The following is a 27,605-nucleotide window of genomic DNA, read 5'->3' as shown; positions in this document are numbered from 1 at the left end:
TGACAGGGAGCCCCTTACTGAAGGGAAGTGAGGAAAAGATGGAAGTGGGTGTGTCGTCAAGAAAACTGGCCTTGCTTCAAGAGGGTTGTTGGGATGGCTGCCAGGTCCAGGGGCCGCGGGAGAGAGGCAGGGCAACATGGGCGGTGGTCCCTGACAGGGCAGAGATGAACAGCAGATGCTCTAATGTCCACTGGCGACCCAGTACCAGGCCTTACTCCCTAATTAGATGTCTCCGTCCCCAAATCTGTAACTCCCTGCTTCTTCTGAACACAGTTTCCCCTGGACTGTGGCCTGACACAAAAATGGCAGCTCAGGCCTTCTCCCTGACTAAGTGGCCTGTTCAAGGCAAGGGAGACATGGCTGGTACCCTCTGCAGTGGGAGGGTGACTTTGCCCAAGCACAGGCCGTATGGCCGGCAGCCGCTCCTCTGGGTCCCTGAGCCCACGGGCAGGGGGCAGGGACCCCCGGAAGGCCCACCACCTGCAGAGGCCCCGGCAAATCACGGGGAGACACCACACGCATCTGGTCTTCTGGAACCCCAAAATGCCCGCACATGTTAAAGCTCAAGTCAAACATGTGAAGGGAAACTGGTCATATGGAAAAATTCAGAATTGTGACATAAACAAACATCCCTTAATTGATCCATTTTATGTGTCCAGGCTTTTGTGAATCATATGTTCTTAGAATGATACACATCTTGGTTCTCTAAACTGTACAAGAAAGCTTGGGTTTTTCTTATTTAAAAAAAGCTATTCTTTAATTTTTTTTCCCAAAGCCTAACTATGAACCACTGGAAGTTGGGGTGGAGGCGTGGGCGGAATATTGCTAAGAGTGTGTTTCTGGTCAGTGATTGAAGGAGGGGTGGAAGGGAGCCCAGACCTCGCCTTGCAGGCTGTGTGTATGTGCGTGTGTGTGTGTACATATGTAGGTACATGGGTGTATGCCAATGTGTGAGTGTGTGAGTATACTGCATGAATGTGTATGTTTGCGTGTGTGAATGTGGATGTGTTTGTGTATATGTGTGTGAATGTATATCTACACGTTTGGACATGTGTGAAAGTGCTGTGGCCGTGTGGTCACTGTGCGTATATGTGAATGTGTGTCTCTGTGACTGTGAGTGTATGAGAGTATGTCTGTGTGTATGTATGTGAGTGTGCACGTATGTAGTGTGTGCACGAGTGTCTGTCTGGACAGGAGGGCTTGGGCATACATTGAATTCCTGGGGATGGTCCCGTTGATCACAGGAGACCTTCTGAGATCTCTGGTCTCTGAAAGTTCTTTCCTGAGCTAAATTCTATCGTTCCAGCCCTACTTGCTGGACCATGACCAGAAAGTACAACTTTGTGACACATATTCTTGTTTAGCCTACATTTGGAGATTCTATGTTCAGAAGTAAAGCGAATTTTTTCTGAATTGTCCAGCCTCTTGGGCAACTAAAAGCAAGAACAGAATCCCCTCAGCCTGAGAACCTTCCCACGATCAGCCTCAAAGGAGTGTTGCACTCACAACTTGTATTTGCATTCTGCATGGTATGTTTGGAAGAAACCCACACCTAATAAAGACTTTAAGCTAGCTGAACAGCCCTGGAATATTTCCCACCTTCCCACATATGAATAGTTTTGTAGGGGCCTCTGAAGCGGGTGTGCGGGGCAGGGCCCCCGGGAGGGGAAGGCTGCCAGGAACCAGCCGATTTCCTACAAATACACTTAAAAATGGAACAGTCCGCAGGGCTTCTATTTCAGCCACCTGGACAAGGACAGGTCACACGTGTTTTTTCAGACCTTTTTAAGGCTCCATTAGAATGTCTTTGTGGGTCACAATTCAAATACAGATAATCTGGAATTCAACTACTGATTATCTCTGGTTCAAAGTTGCTCTTGACATTTTAAAGGAAGCTCATTCCCATTCATTTTATTTCTTTAAGTCTCAGTGGGGTCCCCCTTCTAAAGTTCCTGTAAGTATTAACTCCTATCCCATCCTACGTTTTTAAAAGAGAATTATAGTACAGGACCATCCCTAGGATGGCATGGATCAGGGTGATTTTAGTGATGTGTGTCCTGGGGCAAATCATATCCTGGGACTTACCCCACACATTTTCCCATCAGGCAGGGGATCAGGTGAAACGACACACACACACACACACACACACACACACACACACACGACATCTTAGTGGAGAATGCAAAGTAAAAAAAAAGAAAAATCAAAGATATGGGTTCCATGTAAACATTTTTATAATTCATTTAATTTTTAAGGCATCACGGAGTTTGTGTAGATCACTTTAACCTCTAAAAATACAAAGTTTGCACTAGTAACAGCGGGTAGTCAATTCATTTACTAAGTTTAAAGGTAACACGGTAAAACGCACCTTAAAAATCTGACTCCTAAACAGATGTGAAACAGGAATCACGGTGGCACCTGATAGACACAACCTCCAAAAATACATGGCTAACAAAGCAAGTGGAGGGCTGGGGTCGGCCGCCCCCGGTAAAACCGTAGCATCCAGCAAGAGGGGAGAGAAAGTGGCCACCATCTCAAGGACTTTGTTTCTCTCACTAGACATCTTTCACTAAATCCCAGAACGGTTACTGTTAATGCATTTTCCTCTCTTCCAAATGAATCGCCCGGTGAGCAGGTGTACGTATTTTTTTTCTAACGAGCGTTTAACATCAACCACATGCTGTCACCTACTGGACAAGCAGGTTTTCCGGAAGGTGCGTACAAATGTCAAAGGGACACAGTCTGGCAGATAACACTCAAACCCAGTGAGTCTCGATGCGTGTGGAAACAGCCTCCCATTCTGTGCTCCAAGGCCTGATTCGGAGCCGGGCCCCAGCCCACGGGGAGCTGCGCCTGAGGGACTGGCTCACGGATGGGGCAGGGCAAGTCACAGATGAACCAGAAACTCTTTTGACTCAGCAGTTTCCACTTCCTCCCCAGCATGACTATTTGCCAGAACTGCCCAAGAGGAGTCGCCATGAATCTAATCTCTCTGGATTTTCCTTGGTTGACCTCAAAATGACACTAGAGAGAGCAGAGAAACAACCAGATCCGGGCTAGCCCTACACGGCATCATGGCCCAAGAGGCACAGTGTTGTTATGTCTTGGAGACAGCGGCCATCAGAAGGGATCAAGGTGTGCTTGGTCCACATTTCAACACAGGGCACGGAGATTCTGCAACACACAGCTGATGTCAAGAGTCCTCCTGAAGGCATGGTCTCTGTGAGAGGCGGGGAGCAAGAGAAGGCCCCTGACAGGTACCCTCCTCCATCCCCTCCCTGGAACGAGGGGCAGTGGCATCATGGAGGCAGGAACAAGGCAGATGGGGACACTCCATGGCTTCCGGTCCCCGCTTGTCCCTGCAAGTCCCTGTGGGTATGTGACCCTACAGTTCTCCATCCCTGTGAAACTTGGTCACAAGCGCCCTCTTGAGCTCTGCATTGCTGAATCTGTTGTTTTAGGTCCTCTATGGCTGACCATCAAGGCATTACCAAGGGGGCCCCTCACTGGTCCTTGAAAATAAACTAACACAATACCACGGAGGCATGAACTTATGTGCGGTGTGAATGTGTGTGTGAGAAAGAGAGAGTCTGAGGATTTGGAAGATGTTCACCAATAAGTTATCAGGAGTTATCTAAGTGTAGTGAAAGTTTAGGTGATTTTTTTTCTTTCTTCTTTATACCCTCTGACATTGTTTTAAAATATTAAAATAAGCGTGTACTTTGTAATTACAAAAACAAAGTTTTCGTTCTGAAAAAAATTAAACTACTATTTTAGAGCAGAAAAACATAGGCTATGCATGATTAAAAACGATCAGAGACAGATACAATTTTTTAAATAAAGGCGGAATTGAACCGAACCTTGTTTGCTTTGAAACTTAAACTGCAAAACACATGCCCTAAATATCGTAGATTACAGATATTCAGGGCATGTGCTGCAGCTCCCAGAATGTTAAAGACATAGATGAATATAAACTGGATAATTGGTGTGCATAACAACAGATACTGGTATTATTCAGATACACGAGTTGACAAATTACAAGACTCTGTATCATTTGGTGTTGAGTGGATCACGCTATGGCCTGTGCACTGTTAAAATATGGGCATTATTTTGCAAAGGATGGTTATTGGGAGGGAAACACAAAGGACACACTCTTTTCATAGTCTAGCTCATACGACCGAGATGAGACAGAAAACACCCCGACTTCACTTCATTCTTTTTGCAACATCCGAATATGCGTGTTCTATCTCCTGGTTGGCTGGACACGTGTTTGTGAACTCATCCCTAGCATACGCGTTGTTCAAGTATCTCCAGATGCCAGTCATTTCAGAAGGAAATTCAAAATCTCTGTACCTCTTGGCCACGATCTGAAAATGAAGAGGAAATAGTCAGAAAGGGACAACCCACTAACATAGGCAGTTAGATCAGACAATCCATTCTTTTGAGGCGTGTAATATCTTCTGCTTCTCAAGTTGCCATGTCGTCCTACAGCCGTTTGGGCCGCTCGGAGTTGCATTTTGAGTTTGCACGGGGCATACTGAGCGTGGGACTCAAAACAGAGGCGCTACACAACCGTGCCCACCAATGTATCACACAGTCCTTGTGATGCACTGGCATGAATTTGCTCCGCACTCCAGTGGATTTCTCTTTGTGTTGCTGGAAGTTGTCTCTCCCTGTGTTGTGCTGCTGTGTTATCTGGTGCCTGAGGTCCATGTTGGATCTTCAGTTTAGATTGTGCCAGGATCACCGTGGAGTGCCCTCTCTTTTTCCTATCTGCTGAGCCTCACCTCCTGAAATCCCAAACAGCTGTGTATGTTACTCCTGTGGATTTCTATCCTTCTGCCCCCGACAGGATCATTTCACTGTGGGTCTACCACGTGCAAAAGATCCTTATTCTTATTCTCGTGGAAATAGTGGATGTACGGACAGGGTAGCTGAGAATGAACATCATGAAAACACAATGATGTGAGATGTTTCCTCTGGCTGGAAGGGTACCGTTGGGGAATTCATCACAAAGGAGGGTGTATACTGTTGGAGATAGTATGAGTTTCCTGGAGTTGCCTTAACAAAGCACTACAAGCTTGGGTGGCTTGGAACAACAGAAATTTCTTCTCTCACAGTCCTGGAGGCCAGAAGTCCAAGATCAAGGTGTCAGGAGAGCCAGGCTCCCTCTGAAGGCTCTGGGGAAGGACCTGTTCCAGGTCCCTCCCCCAGGTTCTGGCTTGTGGGAGCACAGCTCCAATCTTCACATGGCGTTTTCCCTGTGCTGGTGTGTCCGTGTCCAAATTCCCTTTTATAAGGACACCAGTCATGTTGGGTTAGGGGGCCCATCCTACTCACCCTAACTAATAACATCTGCAAAGACCCTATTTCCAAATAAGGTCACGTTCTGAGGTACTGGGAGTTAGGACTTGAACATATAAATTTGGGGGGACATGATTCATCCCATAACAAGGACCCAGGGTTACAACGGCCCATTCTGCTTTGTTCCTTTCCATTGCATTGGCTCCTGGGACGTTTGGATGGCGTGAGCATGGAATGTATCACCAATTAGAAGATCTTTGGGGGCTTCCCTGGTGGCGCAGTGGTTGAGAGTCCGCCTGCCGATGCAGGGGACACGGGTTCGTGCCCCGGTCCAGGAAGATCCCACATGCCGCGGAGCGGCTGGGCCCGTGAGCCGTTGCCACTGAGCCTGCGCATCCAGAGCCTGTGCTCCGCAACGGGAGAGGCCACAACAGTGAGAGGCCCGCGTACCGCAAATAAATAAATAAATAAATAAAAATAAAGAACAACTTCGGGACTTATTTCTCAGATTTTGGAGGCCAGGAGCTATTGATGCAGTAAAACAAGACCACAGAACTTTCAGCGAGCCTCCTAAATTAACATCTTCTGCTTGAATTCAAACTTCCTGATGTTGATGTCAAGAATTCTGCTTTCCTTTCGTTTGCATTTGCCTGGCTGAGCTTTGCCCCTCTTTCTATTTTAGCATTTCTGAGTAAGTTTGTTATCTATATGCCTTTCACAGACATAAGCTTGTATTTGTATTATATCTTATGAATGTAATACTTTGTTTTCCAACTTCCTGTGAGTATTTTTGTGTTCATGTGTGTGTATGGGTTTCCCTTTCTGCTGGTTTAGAAGGTTTATGGTCTGTTTTAACTCTTCCAGTCGTTTCTTCTATAACTTTAAATAATAAGAATTCTTTATTCTTGATTTATCAACTTTAGATGATCTCTACTTACTCCTGATAATGACAAATGAGGAAATTAGTATACCTACACTTCTTTTCTTTCCTGCTCCCTTACCCTCCTTCCAATGGTGTAAAACAGCCAAGTTTACTACATTCTGTTTCTTTCCAGTAGCTAGAGTTCCCACTGCTGTTTAGGCTAGTTCTGGTTTTAGATTTAAATAGGTTCTATGTTTAGCATCAATCCTTCTATATCACACACCTTCTCTGTTCCTGGATTCTTATTTTATTATCATTTTTTATTATTTCATTATATAGCAATTCTATTTTTAAAATTGGCTCAGGAGTGCTTATTTCATTGAAACCAGAAGTCTAGGTAAAAACAACAATTTACAAGGATATAAAATTCTTACATCACACAACCTTTCTTTTAATCCTTTAACTATTAAACCACTGTTTCCTGGATTTTAATGTGGTCCTAGAGACATATGAGGCTAGTCTGAATTCCCTCCTTGTGTAGGTGGTTTTATCTTTTATTACTGTTATTACTATTATTATTATTATTACCATCATCACCATCATCATCATCATCTAGACACCCAAAGGGTTCTTTTTTATCCTCAAAGTTCAATAATTTACCAAATATGTGATAGTGTGTTGATTGTTCTGGGCAATATTTTTCTAATCATGGCATGTTAAACTAAAGGTTCAGGTCATCCTTTAGTTCAAAATAATTTACCTTTGAGCCTTCTTCTTCTCTCTTTTTTCTTTCCTGTTCTCTTTTTTCTGATTATGGGGTCTCGCTAATGGCCCTTTACCTCGTGCTTCTTCTCCATCTGATTTGGGATAATCTTCTCAGGCCCGTCCTCTGATGTCTGATGAATTTCTGCAATGTCTTTTTCCACTTCTTGCTACTTCTAACATCACTTTTGTTTCTGAAATTATTTTCTTTAAGCGTGTTTTTTAGTTCTACCAGCTTGATTCCCATCTTCCTTGTGACATTATATTTTTTGGTATCTTGTGACTCGTCTTTGAGCGTTTTCACCAAAGGTTCTCTTTCATTTTTTTTGAGGCCACAGAGAAGTATCTGTCTGAAAAATTCTTTGGTTTACTGGAGCAATCTTTATCAGATACGTGTTTCTCATCTGCCTTTTCCTCTTTTGTTCTTTCTTTAACCTTTCCCCCCTCCTTTTGGATCATCTCTGTTCACATAGAAATCCCACTTGGATTCTTTCTGGTTATTAACCATCTTTTAATGGGCGGATCTATTGGACCTACCATTTGTTTAAAAACAGTGTGGTGGGCAAAGGGAGTGAGGCAGCGCAGCAGGTAGACCAATATGGATTTTACCCCCAGATACCCGCTCATCACACACTGCTCTATACTCTGGCCCAGGGACACATTAGGGTTAGGGCTACAGTCAGGGTCAAAGTCAAGGTTAGTGCATCCTCCACTCTGAGGCTCACAGATTAGGAAGCGGTCACCATAGCTAAAAGTGGAGCTCAGATAATTTACAGTCATTCTTTTGACTTGTTCAGAGCTTGTTTCTTTTCTCCGCTCAGCAGTCACAAAGCAGAATGCCACTTGTCTTCTCTCCTCCCCTTCACCTCCCCTCCCTGTACCTTTGTATTAGAGGACGGTGGTGAACCTACAGATGGCGCCTCTGAACAGTTCCGCCTTCAACTCTGCCTCCACAGAGATCTCAGCTCTGTAGGGATGGTCCTGCCCCTCTCGTGGCCCACTCCGTGCCCTGTCCTCAAACAAAGAAGTCTGGGTTGGGCATTTCAGGGCTGTAATATTTACTTTTAGGGACATCTGAACCTTGCTGAAGATCTAGAGAAGTATGCCTAGGCTCTGTGACCCCTCACACTGGCTGAAGTTTCTAAGTCTAGTTTTAGAAAAGCTGGAGATAATGCTTTAGTCCTTCATAATGTTTTTGCTGGGTTTCAGGAAGGGAATAAATGATAAATTCCTCTATTCTCTCATCTTTTTACCATAAATTCCTTCACACTGATTCTCATTTCCTTTCAGAAATGCTCCATCCTGGAAGATTACTGAGCTGCTTGGTATTTTGAGTGCTAACTGGCTTTGAAGATTTTGCAGTTAGGTCTCATATTGGAGCCCTGGACTGCTTTATTTTACTCTGAAGTTTACCCCCTCTACTGACATTTTAAACTCTCTTTTTTTATACGGGCTAAATAAGTGGCAATTGTGTGTGTGTGTGTGTGTATGTGTGTATTTCTCTTTCCTTCCCTAACCTCCATGTGCTTCTGTCATGCCGCACTGGTCATAGCAATGATTAGAATACATTCAGTAAAGGGACTAAACCAAACACAACTACATAAATAACTTGTTGGAAAATGGCTCCCAAATGTCCAATTTAGAATATCCCCGATGTAGCAGGTTTGAGGCGTTGAGATGCTTTCGCGAATTTTAAGTGTCAGAGGACTGGCATGGCTATGGAAACGAACAGTCACTTATAGGATCAACGGTGTCTTCAAGGCTGGCATTTCAAGTTGGTACCCTCTGAGCGCAACAAGGAAGACAGAAGAAAGAAGAAAAATGTAGCAAGGACTGGGATGGAGTAGGGAAGGAAGAGAAAGGCAAGGGAATGACTTGCAGTAACCAGGGGTGGCTAGTAGCCCCCAGGACATCAATGCCACAGACTGTGTGAAACTAATTTGTAAATTTCTAAGTGCTAATTATATGTGTTATTAGAACGCAGGGTCCTTGGCTTGTATTTCCCTGTGTCTTCTCTCCCATCTCCCCTATGCTTATACCAAGGACCTAGCTCTGGAGCTGGTAGGATTTGAATAATAAAGATGCCTCAGAACAGGGGTTGAGTTTCTTCCTGGGGCATCTGAGGCTACTGAGGACCAAGGACATATCAACAGTGATAATGATAATAACAGCTAACACCTGTAAGTGATAGACAGGCTGGGGCACTTCTGAGAGCAGCCATAACTAAGGAGTCCAAGTGTGGACTTGTCACAAGTCCAAGTCAACCACCTGGGAAGACAGGATGCCAAACCTGGCAGAGGTCCAGCCAAGGAGCTGTCAGCTGCTCCCCAGCTGTAAGGGTCAGTGCTAGGAACCAACCCCCTCTTGTCCCTAGACAGGGCTAGGCTTACCCTGCCCATCACCAACAATTGACTGAATTCACTTTTTTTTTCCAGGTTGGCTCAGTTTTTTTGTTTTGTTTTGTTTGTTTGTTGATTTGTTTGTTTTGTTTTGGCCACTCGGCTTGCAGGATCTTAGTTCCCCAACCAGGGACTGAACCTGGGCCACCGCAGTGAGGGCACCAAGTCCTAACCACTGGACAGCCAGGGAATTCCCCAAGTTCACATTTTAATACTAGCAGATTCCACACACCATCTCCAATCCTGGAGCTTCATGAAACACCAGGTATAATCAATGTATTCCCTCAAGTTGCTTTCACATAGCTTTTCTTTAGGCTCTGGGGGTGAAACTCGAAAAGAGAAGCAGTGAGGATGGAAGGACGGGAGCCACGTTCTCAGATGCTTCTTGAGAACCTCTGAGGACCAGCTGAGAATGTCATCCACAGATCTGAAACTTGGGGCTTGCCTGCCCCAAACAGAAACAAGCTAGATTTTTAAATGCAAGAGTCCGCATTTTAGATCGTTTCGATGTCTGGCAAAAACACAAGTGAAAACAAAATGAAACAAAGCCCCATTCATGTATTCAGCACCTGAGGTAAGAGGAAGGACAAACCTTAATAATGTGGAGCTTGGGTAAGAGGTTACAGTCGGCGAGCGTGAGTTCATCCCCATCCAGGAACTTCCTTCCAGAAACAGTAACTTCCTCGGTGCTGTAGGCGTCTATTTCATCAGGCAGAGGACTGTTTAGATAATTATCCAGCTTCTTCAGGGCCTTTAAGAGGTTCCTTTCGTAAACTAAAACAGAAGGGCAGAAAATGACTAACGTGAGCCATGGGAGTTAGGGTCACCTCTCTCTAGATACCGAAGAAGGAGTTTGTCCCTTCCTTCCCGAGACACGGCCAGTGAGCATTGGAGACTTGGGAAAGAGAGAAGTGGATTTATGAGATCTGAATAAAGGACTCACTTCTCCCTGGAAAGTAATTCTGCCATCTACACAACACTGCTACTTCTAGAACTCGTTCATTTCTTCAAAAATCTTTATGGAAATCACACAATGAAGTAAGCAGCAGTAGAAGCTTCATTCGTACTGAGTCCCATGGTGCGGCAAGGAATCCCTGGTGCTGATTATTTTCCCCTAAAAATGTGGTTTTCTGGGCTCCCCGCCTCTAGAAGAAACACTCAATCTCTTGAAACCCACGTGTCAAGGTCAGAGATACTTTTTCCTCATTTCTATGTACAGGTCCCTCCCCACTGTGAAACGGGTCAGAATTCCCAAGATCTTATAAGAAGCCACACTAGAGGCGGAGCAGAGGTCCAAGTAGAAAGCAGATAACAGGAAGATGGGAGGGACTCACTCTCGTTTGCATCCTTCTTGGTGTTTTTAATAAATGCTGAGAACTTGGCAAACACATCATTTCCAGCAGAGTTAGATTCAGCGTGTTGGGTCCCCAGCTTAGGGTACCTTGAAAAATTCAAAATGAGAGGATCACAGATCAGCCACGTTTGAGTTAGGAGAATACGATGTGAGGCAGGGGGAGGAAGTGACTTTCTCTGAGTGGATATAAACATGAAAACTGCCCCTTGAATGTTTGCCTAATCTTTCCATCTTCAAAGTTGAGAGCAACGCCGTCCAGGGGAAAAGCACCGGACGGACTCTTCTCACCCTGGAACGCGGGGCCCCACCTGGCCTTACTGGTCTAGTTCCCTCCCTCCTGAAATAGAGGTAATGGACTAGAAGGTTCCCTTCCAGGTCCAGCCCGCTGTGATGCTGCGTGCTAACACCCGCTCCTTACCTTCCAGCAGAAGCGACCCACCCACGTGACATCGGCCTACTTCCTCCCCACTTCCTGCCGTCAACCCCTAATTGCCAAACCGCAGGTGCGGAGCAAAGAAATTCGAGCCACCTAAGCTCAGCGTTTCTAATCTCGCTGTGCCTTCTGTGGCACGTCACAGGTACAACTCGGGAAGTAGGTACCGTGGCCAGAGAAAACCAACACACGGAATTGTCTGTGAACGGGGAGAAGTGACAAGCGAGTGGTGAACACGGGTTTTGATGAGGCCCACCTTGGGGGGGCTAACTTCTCCTCTAGGAACTCCTCGATCTTATTCACGTCCGTCTTGACCTCACCATCAAAAGTCATGAAAGGCGGGTTGGTGCCGGGAGCCAGGTTCTGCAGGTCCGCGGGTTTCCTGGGTGGGAGGGAAGGGCAGCGTTGGTAGCGCCACTGTTTGGATCATTTCCAAGGCTGAACTGTGTCCTCCCCAGTTTAAGAGAAACCACCCTTGAGAATTTCAAAGGCGATTGTGGGTTTACAAACTGTCCTACTGGCGAGGAAAGTGTGGCCCTTTATCTGGAGACGGAGGTGAAACGTTAACTCTCCCCAGCGTTACCAGCCAGGAGTGGTGCTCGGACAGGCTGGGGTTTTTTGTTTGTTTGTTTGTTTGTTTTTTTGCGGTACGCGGGCCTCTCACTGTTGTGGCCTCTCCTGTTGCGGAGCACAGGCTCCGGACGCGCAGGCTCAGCGGCCATGGCTCACGGGCCCAGCCGCTCTGCGGCATGTGGGATATTCCCGGACCGGGGCACGAACCCGCGTCCCCTGCATCGGCAGGCGGACTCTCAACCACTGTGCCACCAGGGGAGCCCTCGGACAGGCTTTTGAGAGGTTCACAGCTGACCGGTAACTGGCAGAGCAGGCTCTTCATGGCGCACCCTCAACCCCCACTCTTCCTGGATTACGTCTGATCCCGTTCTGTAATTACTGTGTGGCCCACACTACTCCCGCTTCAATCCAGGGTCCTGACCCGGGGTGGATGTGCCTGCAATAACGCCCATGGGTCCTAGAAGTGTGTGTGTGTTTGTGTGTGTGTGTCGGTGTCTGTGTGTGCCTCTGTGTCTGTGTCTCTGTATGCCTGTGTGTGTCTGTGTGTCTCTGTGTGTGTGTCTCCATCTGTGTGTGTGTGTGTGTGTGTGTGTGTGTGTATAGGGAATTAGGTACAGTTATTTCAATACTGCAGAAACCCTGTCGTACCTTTTCAAGTCCACCGTTGTCACATTAAATATGACGCCCTTTAGCCAGAGAATCATAAAGATACGCTGAGAAAATGGGCAATTTCCAATACTCTCACCATCACAACCAGCCTACAAATGGAAAAAGAAATCCTTATCAGAGCCAGTCTCACAGTTAGAAATGCCAGGCTCTGCTATGCAATGCACACAAAACCATGATGAATTTTCGTTAATGGTGATGATACTGTAAATAGCCTTCTGAGGCCCCCTCCACCAGCCTCCAAGTGGGAGCCGGGGAGGGGAAGGGAGGACACACATGCACTCGCTGAGCATTTTCTGTTCTCCTTCCCACAACTCACCACTTCCTGCCATGCTGGGCCTCTGAATAGCAGTACACAGAGGCAAAGAGTGGCAAGAGGGAACCCCCTTTGCTACTAAAGGCAAAAAAGGAAAACATGCTCTTTCCCTCCCTCCATCTCTTTAGAAGGAACACACCTCTCTTTCCAGGATGATCATGCGTAAAAACAGACCAGCAGGTTCTCCCACGGAGACACCATCCCCAGTATTCTCTACTATTTTCATCTCTAGAATGAAGGCTGGATTATACGAGTTCTTAGACCCCCGGACACTGTAAAAAATTTTAGGTCCCCTCATCCGTTGGGGAGCATTTGTATTTAGATGGTAGATTGTTGCACAGTAGACATTGAGGGTGGAAGGATAGGAAACAGTGCCTCCCTGATGACCTAAGCAGGTCACATCCACACACACATCCCTGAGACACAGGCACAGAAAATTACTGAACAGACATCTTCCTTCCTATGGGCTCCTGGGAGAGGAGAAAGGCAGGCGTTGGAGAAGAGAGGGGAGCCGTGGGGCTTCATCCTCCTGGGGGAGTTCCCACACTCTTCTTTCTCTTCCCATCTTTCTCCACCCCATGCGTCTCTGGCAAGGTTACAGTGATAACAAAATGCTGACGGAAAGACCGGGAGACTCAGCCAGACTGCAATGACAGAAACACAGCCATATTTAATCCAGGAAGTCCATTTCTGCCACATGCTGTTCAAGGAAAGTTGAGAGGAAAGCAGTGAATCTATAACCTGAATAACAGAAGGACACAAGGCAGAAGGTGAGCTGTGGTTTGGGAACTGAAGAAAGGAAAATGATGCCTTAAGAAAACTGGACAACTTAAAGAGAACTTCAGAGGTGGTTCTCTGTCATTAGGTTCCGAAGTCACCTGGAGAGGTTGTTAATAACAAGATGTCCCTATAAAAGAAGAGTATAAGAGACCCCAGACCCAATGTTAAAAAGACTTGATCAGCCTCTTCACAAAAGACAAAATCCAAATGGTCAATAAGCACATGAAAACACTCTTAGCATCACTAGCCAGTAGGGCAATGCATGTTACAACCACAAATAGATTCCACTACACACCTACAGAATGGCTAAAGTGAAAAGATCGGACAATATCAAGTGCAGACAGGAATGCAGAGCAACTGAATTCCCATCCATTGCCAGTGAGAGTGCAAACTGCTACAACTACTCTGGAAAACTGTTTGGCAATTATCTACCCAAGATAAATATGCATTTATGCTTTGACACAGCTATTCCACTCCCAACAGAAATAGTGCTTAGGAACACAAAAAGCATTTATATGCATGTTCTTAGCAGCTTTAGTGTAATAACCGAAACCTGAAAACAACTCGGACACCATGAAGAATAGAATGAATAAATAAATGATAGTACATTCATATGGTAGGACAAGATGCCACAGTGGAAAAAATTAGCTATTACTACAAGCCACAATGTGGATGAATCTCACATACATAATGTGGAGGGAAAGAAACCAGACTCAAAAGAGTCCTGCATAATTCAACGCAAGTGAAGTTCAAACACAGGCAAACCTCTCTATGTGACGGGAATCAGAAGAGCAGTTGCCTTTGGAAGCTAGATATTGTCTGGAAAGGCTGAGAGGGAGGCTTCTGGGTGGTGGCAACATTCTACAGCTTGAGCTGTGTGGTGGCTACACGGTGGGTATACTGAATTGACTAAGTCTTAGTTAAGGTTTGTTTCCTTTACTGCATGTTATATTTTAACACAAAAAAGAAGCAGAAATATTAATTTTAAAAATACAGAGTCAGATTCAGTGGGTCTTGCATGGGGTCCAGGGATCTGAATTTTCAACAAGCTCCCCCAAGGTGATGTGATGCTTGTGGTCAGTGGTGTCAGCCCCACCTTGGACAAGAGGGAAGGCTGGCCCAGTGTTATGATCAATGCATAGGACAGAACGGTTCAAACCCCCCAGTTGGATGATCTGTTGATAAGAAGACTTGCAAGACCTCCTAGTTGATAAAAACAGCTGCATAAGTGTAAAGATAAAGGGTGAACTTAATACACCTGAAGAGGCACCAACAGATTCCGATAAGTGACTTCAGAGACCCCTAAGCTCTGGGTACTTGCTTCACCCCCTCCAACCCCTCCAGCTCTCCCTTCCCCCCCAGTAGAGGGAAGGGCTGAGAATACCCCCAGCTGGAGTCTGAAGTTGCTGGAGCTTGAGGGGTGGGGGAGGTGCATAGCTAGGACCCAAGCATCCAAGTAGTCATCACAACTGCCCTGCAGGCGGCCCCCTGGCCACCTGGTCCCATAGCCTTATGGCCATTTTGAAGGCTGCCCTGTCTCGTCCTCGGCTCTGTCCTGGAAAAAGAACCAGCGCAGAGCTGAGTTACATAAAACTCCCAGTGGCTTCCTGCTGGGGATCCCTCCTAAATCATGGTCCCTTCTTAACCACTGTAGGTTTGGGCAGAGTCATGCCAAAGAAGGGGGCCAAGGGGGGATGAAAGCGCTGGGACACAAAGGCACATATTTTGGCCAGTCCTGACTTGTTCTGCAGCTTTTAAACCTCTTATTTTTATAGTAGTTACACTAAGCTCAGCAAAGTCTGAGATAAGTTCTTCAGAGTGGGGCAATTGTTCTTCTCCTTCTGCCTTGTGTCTCTGACCTTGGAAATCCTGGAATAACTCATTCTGAATTCAGCAAGATCCCCGCTGAGCCCAGGCGTTCTTCACCGGGCTTCTTGATGAAACTCACCTTGACCAAGAACCCTGTGCCTGGGACAGCAGCATCTGGAGAATAATTACTCTGCACGGGTCTCTCTGCCTCACTCTGTCTCTTTCACGGTCTCAAACTCAAGCCAGTGTTTTCCCTTGTAATTGCTCTCACCTTTTCCTGAATCCTGGCAGCTATCCCTTTAGAAGAAATAAAAAGGGGGTAGGAGCAATTCATATTTTAAAATATACCAATGGCCTGTGTCATCCACTCCATCAAAACTTAGCCTCCTTAACAGGCTCCTTCCCAGAACTGCAACTGGTCCTTAACATGGGTGCCAGGAAGGTGGGACAACGGTCTGCACGGCCATAGCGCCCACAGCCCAGAAGATCGTGATAAAAGCCGTGATTGTACATTTCCCCCCGTGTGGCCTTCAAACAGAATTGTTCCAAGCCAGCGCAGCTGCTGGACTGAAGGCTGTTAGGCAGTTTAGAAGAATTAGCCAGCTGCCACGACTGCCCATAAAACAGGATTTACATAACCAGTGTTGCCTCATCTTAAATTGCTCTAAAATAAATCTTTTTTCTGTCTCAGCCTGTTGTACATGTGGGGGTTACGGGAACATGGTGGGAGTGACTAGGACGCCTCGCTGCCTGATTGTATTACTTTAATGTGCTTCAGTGCTGGGATGTGCTAGCAAAAGGCAAAGATATACCATCTCCACTGCCCATTATTGGGCAACAATGGGAGAGTGTCGCTCTGGTCACAGTCATCACCAGACAAGATGATGGGGTGAATAACCGACACCGTTGCCCTAATCGGGACGTTTTATCGTATGCAGTTTTATTTTCTGATGCTGCTGATTCTCTCAGGCTAATTACACTCTGGGCTAAGATTTCTCAGCAGAGCTCTCAACCTACGGGGAAATTTTGTATGTATACACTTCTGATTAAAATCAAATGAGGCAGTTTAAGAGATCAGAGTGTCTTTTGTTTCCAGTGAAGACCCAGGCACTTGGATAACCTGGATTTGGAGGTCTGCCTTTCAAATGCAACTTTGTTGAGCACCTATGACGACGGTCATTCTCAAAAGAAAAACACTGGTGCCTCTGATACGTTCTGAGGAAGTTCTGAGAAATTCCGTTCTCCACTGAGCCCAGCAGCGGCGTTCAAGAACGTTGGTGATTCTGCTGGGTCCCCACTCACGGCCTGAGGTGTAAAGGTCCAAATGTCGCTACAAAGGTCAGCAGATCCTTCTCAGATCAGAGCCTCTCCCACCTACTCTTTGCACGCTCACTCCATTTTTTTAAATTTCCTCTCAGTGCTTTTGGTTTCCGCCAGACGACCTTTCCAGGGCTGGTCTGTAGTTACATGGAAGGGGACCACCCACCACACCTTCCACTAAAATGACTCCCACTCGCCACTCCCTTTGAGGGACCCGCCCACCCCCACCCCCGCCAGACCTGACCAAGGGGTGATGACCCCCTCAAGATATTCCTGGTGGCTCCCTAGCACCCCTCTCTGACCTTCCCACCAGAACAGGTCACGCACCCACCACCTGATTCCCCACCTTCTTTCTGGTCCCTACCTTCTCTCTAGAAAATTCCATGAGGGCCTAAATGGTAAACACATTCTGAGAAGGAAGCATTTGTCCCTACTCTATGTAAATGTCATGAAAAAGTGATTTGCGGATGGAGGGAGGATAAAGGAAGAGGCAATAAATTGGAAATATTCTAATTGTCCCCTTTCTGAGAACTGGCTTTCAACCAAGGAGGTAGGATGTCCATCCTGTGTGCGGGGGAGTGTTCCTGTCCCTGCGGAAAAGCAGGAGGGATCTGGGGGCAAACAGCTAATTTGGCTGGCTCCATCCCAGGGACCCAGAGAAAACTGGTGAGTAATAATGGGCCGTGTGTTTCCAATGATCTGGAGGGACTCGAGGCTGAATGAAATCAGTAGCTGATCTGAGGAGGCCAGAGTCAGAAGACAGTTTGGCGTGGGAGGCCACGGGCAGCCACCAGAATCAGTCCTTCCCCAGGAAGAACAATGTGGTCCAAAGGGCCGGCCAGAATGCTCCTCTGTTGGCAGCTGGTCTGGCTGAAGGCAGGACACAGCACAGCCAGAGAGAAACAGCTGCAGCCAACCAGGTGGGACCGACTCCCGCCCTCCGAGCCCCACCTACACATTTCCCTGAATTCCTCCTGGGTCCTTTGCAGAAAGCACGACAGTCTCGCGTGCTTTGGGGCCTGGCGATGGAACCTGCCCAGCACGGCCAAGCACAAAGATCCGGCCTCCAAGTTGGGCAGTCAGCCCCCCCGGTCCACAGATGCTGTCCTTCCCATGCACACGCCTCTTTACAGATGACGTCAGGGTTGCATGAGAATCTCTCGTTGAATGTGTGTGCTCTAAACTCAGCCCCAGGAGGACGGGAGGGGGACCACCATGAGTTCAGGGCACTGGAGTAGCTAGTGCTTGTAAAGAGAAATGTGGGTGCAGTGTCTGCGCACGTACCCCCCAGCCTGCACCCACCATGTCCGCCTGCCATTTGGAGCAGGTCAGGACCAGGGAAACTGTCCCAACCCAGCGACAAGGCCTGTGGGAAAGGTGGGGGACACTCCTCCTGGGTCTTTTCTTGCTCCCATGTGGAAGCAGGCAGGAAGGCCAGGATGTCCCTAACCCTCGACACGGGTCTGGAGCCCGGGACCCATCTTCCTTCATCCGGGCGGCTCCTGCCGGCCCTGGCGGAGTTCCTGGCACACAGTAAACACTCCAAGCATGACTAAGGGCCGGAACCCCGTTGCTCCCATGCGCCTGGAGCCTGGTCCACTTCAGAAAGTGCCTCCCTGGGCCTCTCTCCTCTTTCGTTGCTGGGCCAATGTCCATGAACTTTTCCCTTTTAGAAGCTCACAACTTCTCACTACTAAGAGATCACCCAAGGAGAGTGGCATCCAACTGGAGGGAAAAGAACAGAAGGTGGGCAGGAGCGAGGGGGAGGGGAAGAGGTGGAGGCAGGGGAGGGGAGGGGAGGGGGATGGAGATGGAGGAGAGGAGAGGAGGGAGGGAGGGGGGATGGTTGAGAGAGCCCAAAGGGTCCAAGTCATGGGCAGCAAAGTCTCCCCCAAGCCTTCTGGACTAACGGTTTGACTTAAAATGCAGTATTTAAATCAGTCAGACACTTCCTGATTTTTTTTTTTTTTTTTTACGGTTCGCGGGTCTCTCACTGTTGTGGCCTCTCCCGTTGCAGAGCACAGGCCCCGGACACGCAGGCTCAGCGGCCATGGCTCACAGGCCCAGCCGCTCCGCGGCATGTGGGATCTTCCCAGACCGGGGCACGAACCCGTGTCCCCTGCATCTGCAGGCGGACTCTTAACTACTGCGCCACCAGGGAAGCCCCAGAGACTTCCTGATTTTGAATAATCTGTAAGTTGAAAAACACGTATAATTCTTTCCACTTGCCAGACACATTGAAGTTTCCATTTTGAGCAACATGAGGTCTCTTGGAGACAATATGGTCCAGGGGAATGGGTATGGGGCCAGGGAGAGCCAGTGTGAACTTGGGCCCCACTACTTACTAATCGAGTGGCCTCGGGCAATTCATTTGTTCCCCCTGAGCCTCAGTTTCTCCATTTAAAAAATAGGGATAAAAATCCCTATGCCTTGTAAGATCTCTGTGTGATACGCTTGAGTCTCCTGGGCACCCAATAAAGGCAGCTATTCCGTCATCATCATTACTCTTCCAAATCTGAGAGCCCCAGAACAGACAATTATGGGACTTAGGGTACTTTTTAACAAGGTTCAATTAGTGTGATTTTCATGCCAAACCGTATAGGCCTTAAAGGAGCACTGATTTTTTTTTCCCCAAAAAACCTAACACCTCCTATATCTATTCCAAGTGAAAATTAACAACTGAAGTCTTTTTCTTAATTGCAAAAGCAAACAGATCTTTAGCCAGGAGGCAAAATAGGAGGGCCCTGGCCTGGCATTCGTGTCTGGGAGTTACACAGACCTCTTGGGGAAAAGTCCAGAGGAAAGGGCATCAGGAGGACTGGGTGCACCTGACCGATGGCAGGGTTGACAAGCCCAGGGAAGCTGCTTACTTTTCAAGAAGTGACACCAAAGGCCTCTGTCTTTTGTCTGTGATCACCTGGGGGAGAGTGGTTTCCGTGTAATGAGAGAAGAAAGCAACCACTCTTCCATCAGGACTTGGCGTTCAACACGCTGGAATTGCAGATCCATGTGGAGAAAGGCTATGCTAACTAACTGGGGGAGAAACAAGCCATCCCATCTCTTCCTTGTCCAATAAGAATGTTTTTGAAGAAAATGTCCTCCCAAATCAGCAATTTTGAAGGTGATTTTTAAAAACTAACACCTCTTGAAGACCAACTCTGATTTCAAGTACCCTTCCAAACTATTTATGGACATGATCAGAGTCAATCCTCTCCAACTCCATTGGAGAGTAAGATGTCCTATTTCAACTTCCATTTTACAGATGAGAACACTGAGGCACAGAGAGACTAATAAATAACCTGCCCCCAAACCCAAACTGGATTAGGTGAACAAAGATCACTCGAGTTCTTGTAAACTGGATCCAGTTAATGGGCCCAGCTTCCTTCCAGGTCCTCCCGATGAAAACCAGATCTCTCACCCTGTTCCTGAACTTCACTCAGACCCCAGCACAGCCTTCCTCCTTTGAAATCCTTCTTGCCTGGGTCTCCGAGCCTCCCACCCAGATTCCTGCAGCAGCCTCCTGCCGGCTCTCTCTGCCTGGGCTTCCTAGCCCCTCCGATCTTTCCCCGTATCCTGGATAAGGTTAACCCGGATGCCACTGTCCTTAGCTCATTCTGCTGGAATGCTGCTCAAGTGCAAATTCCAGCTACATTGCTATCGAGCAGTGTGGCCAGGGCAGAGTACCTAACCTTCCAGCACAGCTCTTCGCTCATTTACCATAAGGTTAATTTTACCTGCCCCTGCATGTTGGGTGAGAATGAATTAGACGTTAAGAGAAAACACACAGAACGATGCCTGACATGCGGAAGCACTGTTACACCCTCCCTCCTTCCTCCCTCCCCCCACCTGCCTCCCCCTTCCCTTCCTTTCTGACTCCCTCCTTCCCTCCTCTGCCTTCCGCCCCTCCCCCTCCCCTCCTCTCCACCATCTAATAGATGCTGGCCTGTCAAGCCAGTTAGTTACTCCCTTTAAATGCTGTCCTTACATATCCCACGTCACCTTCCTGAAATCCCCCTTATCCACCTGCTACCACCTCACTCCTGCTCAGGTCAGGTCAGTGACTTTTTCCAGCTCTGTATCCTTTTCTATGACTCTCTGGTCGGCATTTCTTTTTGCTTTTTCTGAAGTTCACTGACAATACAGTCGGCTCTGCCTGGTTTAGTACCAAACTGTCTCCTAATTATTTTCTGTTGGTTCCATCCCTTCAGGGAGGACCGCATCAGCCTCTGTAGAGCCAGTGATGAACTGTCGTTTCCCCGGCAGTGCCCATGACACATTCATTTTCCTCCAGCTCCCCTGGCAGCACAGTCAGGCCCACGGAAGTCACTCCAGGAAAACTCACCTTGTGGAGCCAATGGTCACTGTTCTCAAAAGTTCTAAGAAGCTCCTTGTCACGGGGAGTTCCTTTAAACACAGAGAAACCACGCCTCACCCCTGAGGATGATATCAGCAAGCCCAGCCTTATCGGTCCCATCCCCTCCCCAGCCTGCCTGTCCTGGGGTTGCTTTCTTCACCCACCCCAAAGGACAATCGCTGGGTGACCCGGTTTGCCCGCGACTGTGATTTTTAAAGTCGGAAATCCCTCATCCCCCCCAGTAAGTCTCAGGCAAGGTGGGACGGCTGGTCACCCTACTGTCCACCCAGGTGAGAGCTTTATTTTTTGTGAGGGTCAAAAACATTATTAACGACCTCCTAGTAACCTAGAAGTGGGGCTTTGTTCCTCCTTCATCAGAAGACCCACAGCACAGATGAACATAACCGATTGATCAGATTGGGTAGTTGATCTCCTGAATGCTGAGGAGTTGGGACTCTCATCTCCCCGGGAGGGAGAACAAATGAACAGAGGCTGAGGCCTTCTGGGGTGAGGAAAGGACGCGAGAATTTAAGACAAGCCTGGCAAACTCCCCAAATTGCACAGAGCCAGCTAATACAGGAATGGCATTTCCCCTGCCGGCTGTCAGGCTACCTTCGGGAAAGAGAAGCAGTTAAAATTGGTGGTACAGTTCAGGTAGCAACTGTACCCCAGAATTGCCCAGCTCTGGGTGTGACAGACCCAAAAACACTAACTCGAAAAGATATATGCACCCGCATGTTCATTGTACATTATCAATAGTAACCAAGATATGGAAACAACCAAGTGTCTACTGATGGATGAATGGACAATGAAAATGTGGTGTATATATACACAATGGAATATAATTAAGCTATTAAAAAATTGAAATCCTGCCATTAGTGACAAGATGGATAGACTCTGAGGGTATTTGAAGACAGAAAAAGACAAATACCATATGATCTCACTTATACGTGGAATCTAAAACAAAACAAAGCTCAGAGTTACAGAGAACAGATTGGTGGTTGCCAGCGGGGCAGGGGGAGGTGAAATGGGTGAAGGGGGTCAAAAGGTACAAACTTCCATTTATAAAATAAATAAGTCCTGGGGATGTAAGGTACAGCATGGTGACTATAGTTAATAAAAGTGTATTTTGTACTTGAAAGTTGCTAAGAGAGTAGATCTTAAAAGTTCTCACCACAAGAAAGAAGAAAATGTCATAACTATGTGTGGTGAGGGATGTTAGCTACACTTTCTTGGCGTGATCATTTCCAAATATACACAAATATTGAATCTTTACGTTGTATACCTAAAGCTAATATAACGTATGTCAAGTATACCTCAATTAAACATTTTAAAAATAAATAAAAACTAATTTAAATTAAATTAACAGATAAATAAAGAAACTGTCCTCCCTTGTGGATACTCCGGAGGCTGAGTACCAGCCCATGTTAAACCACAGCCGCTGGAAGAATCGTTTAGTATTTCAGTCAAGATCGATTCTACACTGTTAGGTTCAGCCTCTGAAGCTCTAGGTAAGAAAGAAAATAAGCAAACTGAAATGAAATCAGAACACATCCACGTGCGGAGGCTGAGACTCACCTTTCCACACTTTCACGTATTAATATGTGTCAACTTCCTGTTTCCCTCTAGTGGCGCTTGGTTCAGAAAACTGAGGGGGCCCTGAGAGACTGGACACCAGCAAAAGGAAAGACCGACTAAGTGCCTTCCCCTTCTTCTTAAGTTAGAGGATGCAAACCTTGAATTCTTTTCGGTATTCTTGCTTGATTTGGGGTTTGTTTCTGGTTTTTTTTTTCCTTATCAGTTAGCTACCTTATTTGAGTATCGTCAATAAAGAGCTGAGATTTTAAAAAACTGTAATGTGGATATACGTATATTTGCATAGCGCTTTCTTAAGATTAACAATCATAACCATGAAGTGCACAGAGAGAGGGAAAAGGGCAGAGTATCACTGAGATCTAAGAAATAAAATGATGAAAAACTCTTACAAATTGGTGGTGCAATTCAGGTGGCAAAGCCACCCCAGAATAGCCCGTCTCCGGGTGCAACAGACACTCCAGACCAAAGGGCACCGCGCTAGTGGGCCAGAAACCATGACCTGCTCATCCTTAAATCCTTAACTTGATCTCAACAAAGACCACGATTTCTGTTTGATCCTCCATATTACCCTTCGGGTCAAAAAGAACAGCAAGAACTTCTGTCCCAGTCAAATAGGAAAACCTTCTAGGTATCCCCTAGGTCATCGGCTGGGAGAAAACCTGGCAGACTTGAGTGTACACCTCCTCTGGGGAACTTAGGGCTGGAAAGATCAGTGTGATTAGTAAGTATCAGCTTGGAATTCAGCTCCCACCTCTCATTCTAAAAAAGAAGACACATAAGAAGATTCATCTTCTCAAAATAGCTCACCCAAGGCCTTAAGAAGTTCACAGATTTCAGATCTGTCACTTACAAATGTCATTAGAAACAAAATGGCTATTTTATGAAATGATGATGATGATGATAATAGCAACTAACACTTACATAGCCTTTGCTCTTTGCAAGCTGTAGTTCTAAACACTCTGCTTTTATTAACTCAATGAATCCTGAGAGCAACCCTATTAGATGTAGGTGCCATTACTATCTCATTACGCAGGTGAGAAGGTCTCACAGTCGGATTTGAGCCCAGGAATCAGCTAGAGGCTGTCCTCTTCATCCCACTCTGGACGCTGGCCCATGTCCAAATGGAGAGGCTCCAGCGCCAGCAGGGCCCCTCCTCAGCACAAAGGGCACTGGCTGGGCAGTCTGCTTGTTTGTTTTACCCCACCTCCTTTCAGTAAGGTGACTTGGAGGCGACTTGCAGGAATCCATTGTAATAAAACACAGCAGAAGCAAGTGAAAAGTGCAAAGGACAAACAGTGCTTGGGACATTTCACAGTCCTGGGGGACAACTTTGGTAGCCAAGTGGGCTGGGGGCGTGGAGGGAGCCTCTGGCTGGGTGCTACATGTTCTGTTCCCTCCCTAGGAAACCTGTGCTAGAAGTCAAGACGACAGTGAGCTTGTCTTGCATCTCCTAGCCCCGCACTTGGAGGCAAACAGTCTTCCTGCCAGGTTAACAACAGAGCACCCCCTTCCCAGACGCACACAGCCATGCAGGGCTGGCATCCCCCTGTGAGAACTGGGGAGTCCAGCAAAGCTGAGCAGACAGCCCACTTCTTCTTCCAGCAGGGCAGGCAGCGTCAAGGTACTCCTTGAAAGATCCTGTCAAAACCACTCTAATCCAGTCCAACACAGCCCACGTAGCCTGTTCCTTGGCATGTGGCCAAAAGAGTTTGGGTCTGGGATTTTTAAGGCAGGTTGAACCAAATGCCTAATCTTGGCCATAAACAGCTTTCAATAAAAACAGCAGAGTGTTGAGCACAAAGCAAGACCACTGCCTGCTGTAGAAAAAGGACTTTTAGGACTTGCCCTTCTCATTTCAGAGTCCGAGAAGGCACTGGTTAAGGACCGGTGGGCGATCTCAGAAGCCGCCGGGAAAATAACCACCAATTAACTTTCCAAGTAGGTCTATGCTTGACCTCAACTCATTCTAGCCGTGGCCTGGGGTGACAATGACAGAATGTGAAAGAACAAGTTCAAAGTCTATTTGCCAGTGCAATAGGCAGAATAATGGCCCCTCAGAGGCCCACATCCTAATACTCAGAACCCGTGAATATGTTACCTTAATGGCAAAAAAGGACTTTGCAAATGTGACGGAGGTTATGGATTTGAGATAGGGAGGCTACCCTGGGCTGTCAGGTGGGCCCAGTCTGGTCACAGGCATCCTCAAAAGTGAGAACCTTTCTCAGCTGTGGTCAGAGAAGATTTGACTAGAGAACAACGGTCAGAGAGATGAATGTTGCTGGCTTTGAAGATGGAGAAAAGGGGGCCCCAAGCCAAGGAATGCAGGTGCCCTGTAGAAGCTGGAAAAGGCAACGACATGGACCTCCCCTAGAGCCTCCAGAAAGAAATGGAGGACCACTGGAGCCTTAGTTTTAGCCCAGTGAGACCTGTGTCAAACTTCTGACCAACGGAACCGTCAAATAATAAATCTGAGTTGGTTTAAGCCGCCAAGTGTGTGGTAATGTGTTACAGCAGCAATAGAAGACTAACATAGCTAACGATTCCCTATGGGAATCCTAAACCTTTTCCTAAGACGACGCAGTGGATCAACCGCACAGCAGTCATACAGAAGGGTGAACCCTGAAGTAGGCGGCACTTAGCCTATTTCTAGAAACTTCCTGCATGAGCCTCTCCTCATGTGCCAGGGATTTGCAATGTTGTCATTTGAAGAAGCTCTGTATTGAGCCCACCGATAGCCAAGCCGAGACCACAGCTCCTCTGTGTGGACTTGTGAATTACAATAGCCTTTTTGATCTGAATTCTGGGGAGGCCTGCTCGTTCCTCCACGTCACCTGTGGGGCCACAGAGTCTGGCGGACAAGCCCCTAACACAGGGGGCTTGACTACTTGACTCAGCAGGCTGTCTATTCCCCCAATTTTTTAATTTGGTAAAACCGATCTGAGGATACATCTGGCCAAAAATATGACAAGGCACAGTTACAGATCATCCTCTCAAGATGACACTTGGCTCTTTTCAATCTTGGCTCCTTACTATGGTTTTTAGAACCTGCCTTCTCAAAAGGACGCTGGCATCAGGTGTGCAAGGTCTTCAAGAAGTTATTAGCGCCTCCTAGTGGTCTTGAGATGCACTTTCTGACTCTCACCTTCCCTTTAAACACACCCATTCCTCATTAGGGTCTGGTGGAAAATGTCACAAATAAGTTTTTAGGCCCGGTAGGAGGCTAAACCTTCCCAATTTGCCTGGGACTCAGGTTTCCTGCTACCCAGGATTGTCAGTTTTAAAACCAGGAAAGTCCTGGAAAGACTAGAGTGCCTTGGTTTCCATACCCATGACCCCCTTGAGACCCCACAGGAAAACTACCCAAAGAGGGCATTGTCTTCCTGTCCTTGGCACTGCAATAACCGGGTACCAAACACAATTGGGACCCAAACGGTAATGCCTTTACTAATGCAACTCTCTGTGAGAACAGCAGCTGACTCGAACGCACTTTGCTCATGATAGGAAAATAACAACTGAAGATCTGCAAATTATTTCTGGACTCTCATCGTGGTGGGTGGGAGAGTAGGGTCACCCCATATTCTGGGCAGAGCAGACCATGAAAACGAAATTCTGACTTTCTCTAAAAGTGTTCAGATTCAGTTTGTTCAGAATTCTCTAGCTCTTTTGCAAAATTCTTTAGAAACATGTAGTTTCCTGAAAAATAAACAAACTCCCTCTCTATTTTTCTTTGTAATGTTCATAAGTTTTAAGGAGGCCAAAGGTCTGAAACTATCTACTTACAAAGATGAAAGTCTAGTGCCTTAAAGACACTCATGTTGGTTTCAATGGCCAACTTATGAAAGTTGTATAGATCTGGGTCAGGGAAGGAGGAGACTGGGAATTTTATAATATTTTTTGTTCAATCTGAAACTAGTCAGTTAATCAGAAATATCTTAAAGGTTTTTGAGGGAATTCTCATTGTGGATTTTAGAATGCTTTCCTTTTAACGTTGAAAGATGGCAGAAATCAGAGGCTTTGTGATTAACTTTCCAGGTAGAAGGCAGGGATCACCTGTATGGTATGATATGTGAGTGTTGGGAGAATCCACCTGTCTAAAAATGCCCACATCATCCTTCCACAAAAGCCTGAATCTCAGAGAATTGTCTAGAAAAAAAGCCACTGTCTGTTAAGAAATGGTGCTGGTTACTCTTGTCTTCCCGAGGGCCAACCTAGGGGAGGACACCAGTCCCAGAAACCTCTAACCTTCCCACAAGCTGACACTGTTTGTCCATTTCCTCATACACAGCATGAAAGGGTCCATTTTGGCAACACTTTCTACGCCTTCCTACAGGTGTTTGATGAAGTGGCAAAGTCGTTAAAGTTCCTTTTGTAAAGGTATGCTTGTCAGATCTCATTCCAAAAAGTTCAAGGCACTTTTAAGAAGCCATATTAATTACTACAGCTGGTCACTATAGCTATGAAAGGTATTCAAAATATAAAATTAAATCCCAAAGACCTTGAATAACCAAAGCAATCTTGAGAACGAAGGCCAAAGCTGGAAGCTCACGCTTCCTGATTTCAAACTACATTACAAATCTATAGTAATCAAAATAATATGGTATTGGCATAAAACCAGACACATAGATTAGTGGAAACAGAACTGAGAGCCCAGAAATAAACCCACGCATGTACAGTCAATTAACTTACAACAGAGGAGGCAAGAATATACAATGGGGAAAGGACAGTCTCTTCAATAAATGGTGTTAAGAAAACTGGACAGCAACATACAAAAGAATGAAACTGGGACACTGTGTTACATCATACACAAAAATTCATTCAAAATGGATTGAAGACTTGAATGCAAGACCTGAAACCACAAAACTCCTAGAAGAAAACATACGCAGAAAGCTCCTTGACATCAGTCTTGGTGACAATTTTTGTATTTGACACCAAAAGAAAAGGCAACAAAAGAAAAAATAAACAAGTGGGACTACATCAAACTAAAAAGCTTCTAGGCACAGCAAAGGAAACCATCACCAAAATGAAAAGGCAATTTACTGAATGGCAGAAAATATTTTCAAATCATATATCCAATAAG

At 46.5% G+C, this 27,605-nt stretch overlaps 1 protein-coding gene across 1 annotated transcript in view; it reads right to left on the bottom strand.

Moving 5' to 3' along the window:
* Positions 1-2,238: 2,238 nt before the first annotated feature.
* Positions 2,239-27,605, bottom strand: part of CLIC6 (chloride intracellular channel 6) — a 43,689-nt gene continuing 18,322 nt past the window's right edge. Inside the window, exons 2-6 of the mRNA XM_060149084.1 lie at positions 12,336-12,445; positions 11,371-11,496; positions 10,662-10,768; positions 9,920-10,101; positions 2,239-4,367 (exon numbers count right to left, since the gene is read on the bottom strand). Coding sequence (XP_060005067.1) covers positions 4,206-4,367; positions 9,920-10,101; positions 10,662-10,768; positions 11,371-11,496; positions 12,336-12,445 — 687 coding nt within the window. The 3' untranslated portion in view covers positions 2,239-4,205. The remainder of the gene's footprint in view (positions 4,368-9,919; positions 10,102-10,661; positions 10,769-11,370; positions 11,497-12,335; positions 12,446-27,605) is intronic.

The sequence above is a fragment of the Lagenorhynchus albirostris genome, chromosome 5 (assembly GCF_949774975.1).
Source record: "Lagenorhynchus albirostris chromosome 5, mLagAlb1.1, whole genome shotgun sequence".
NCBI lineage: Eukaryota > Metazoa > Chordata > Mammalia > Artiodactyla > Delphinidae > Lagenorhynchus > Lagenorhynchus albirostris.
This window is presented reverse-complemented; position numbering and strand designations above follow the sequence as displayed.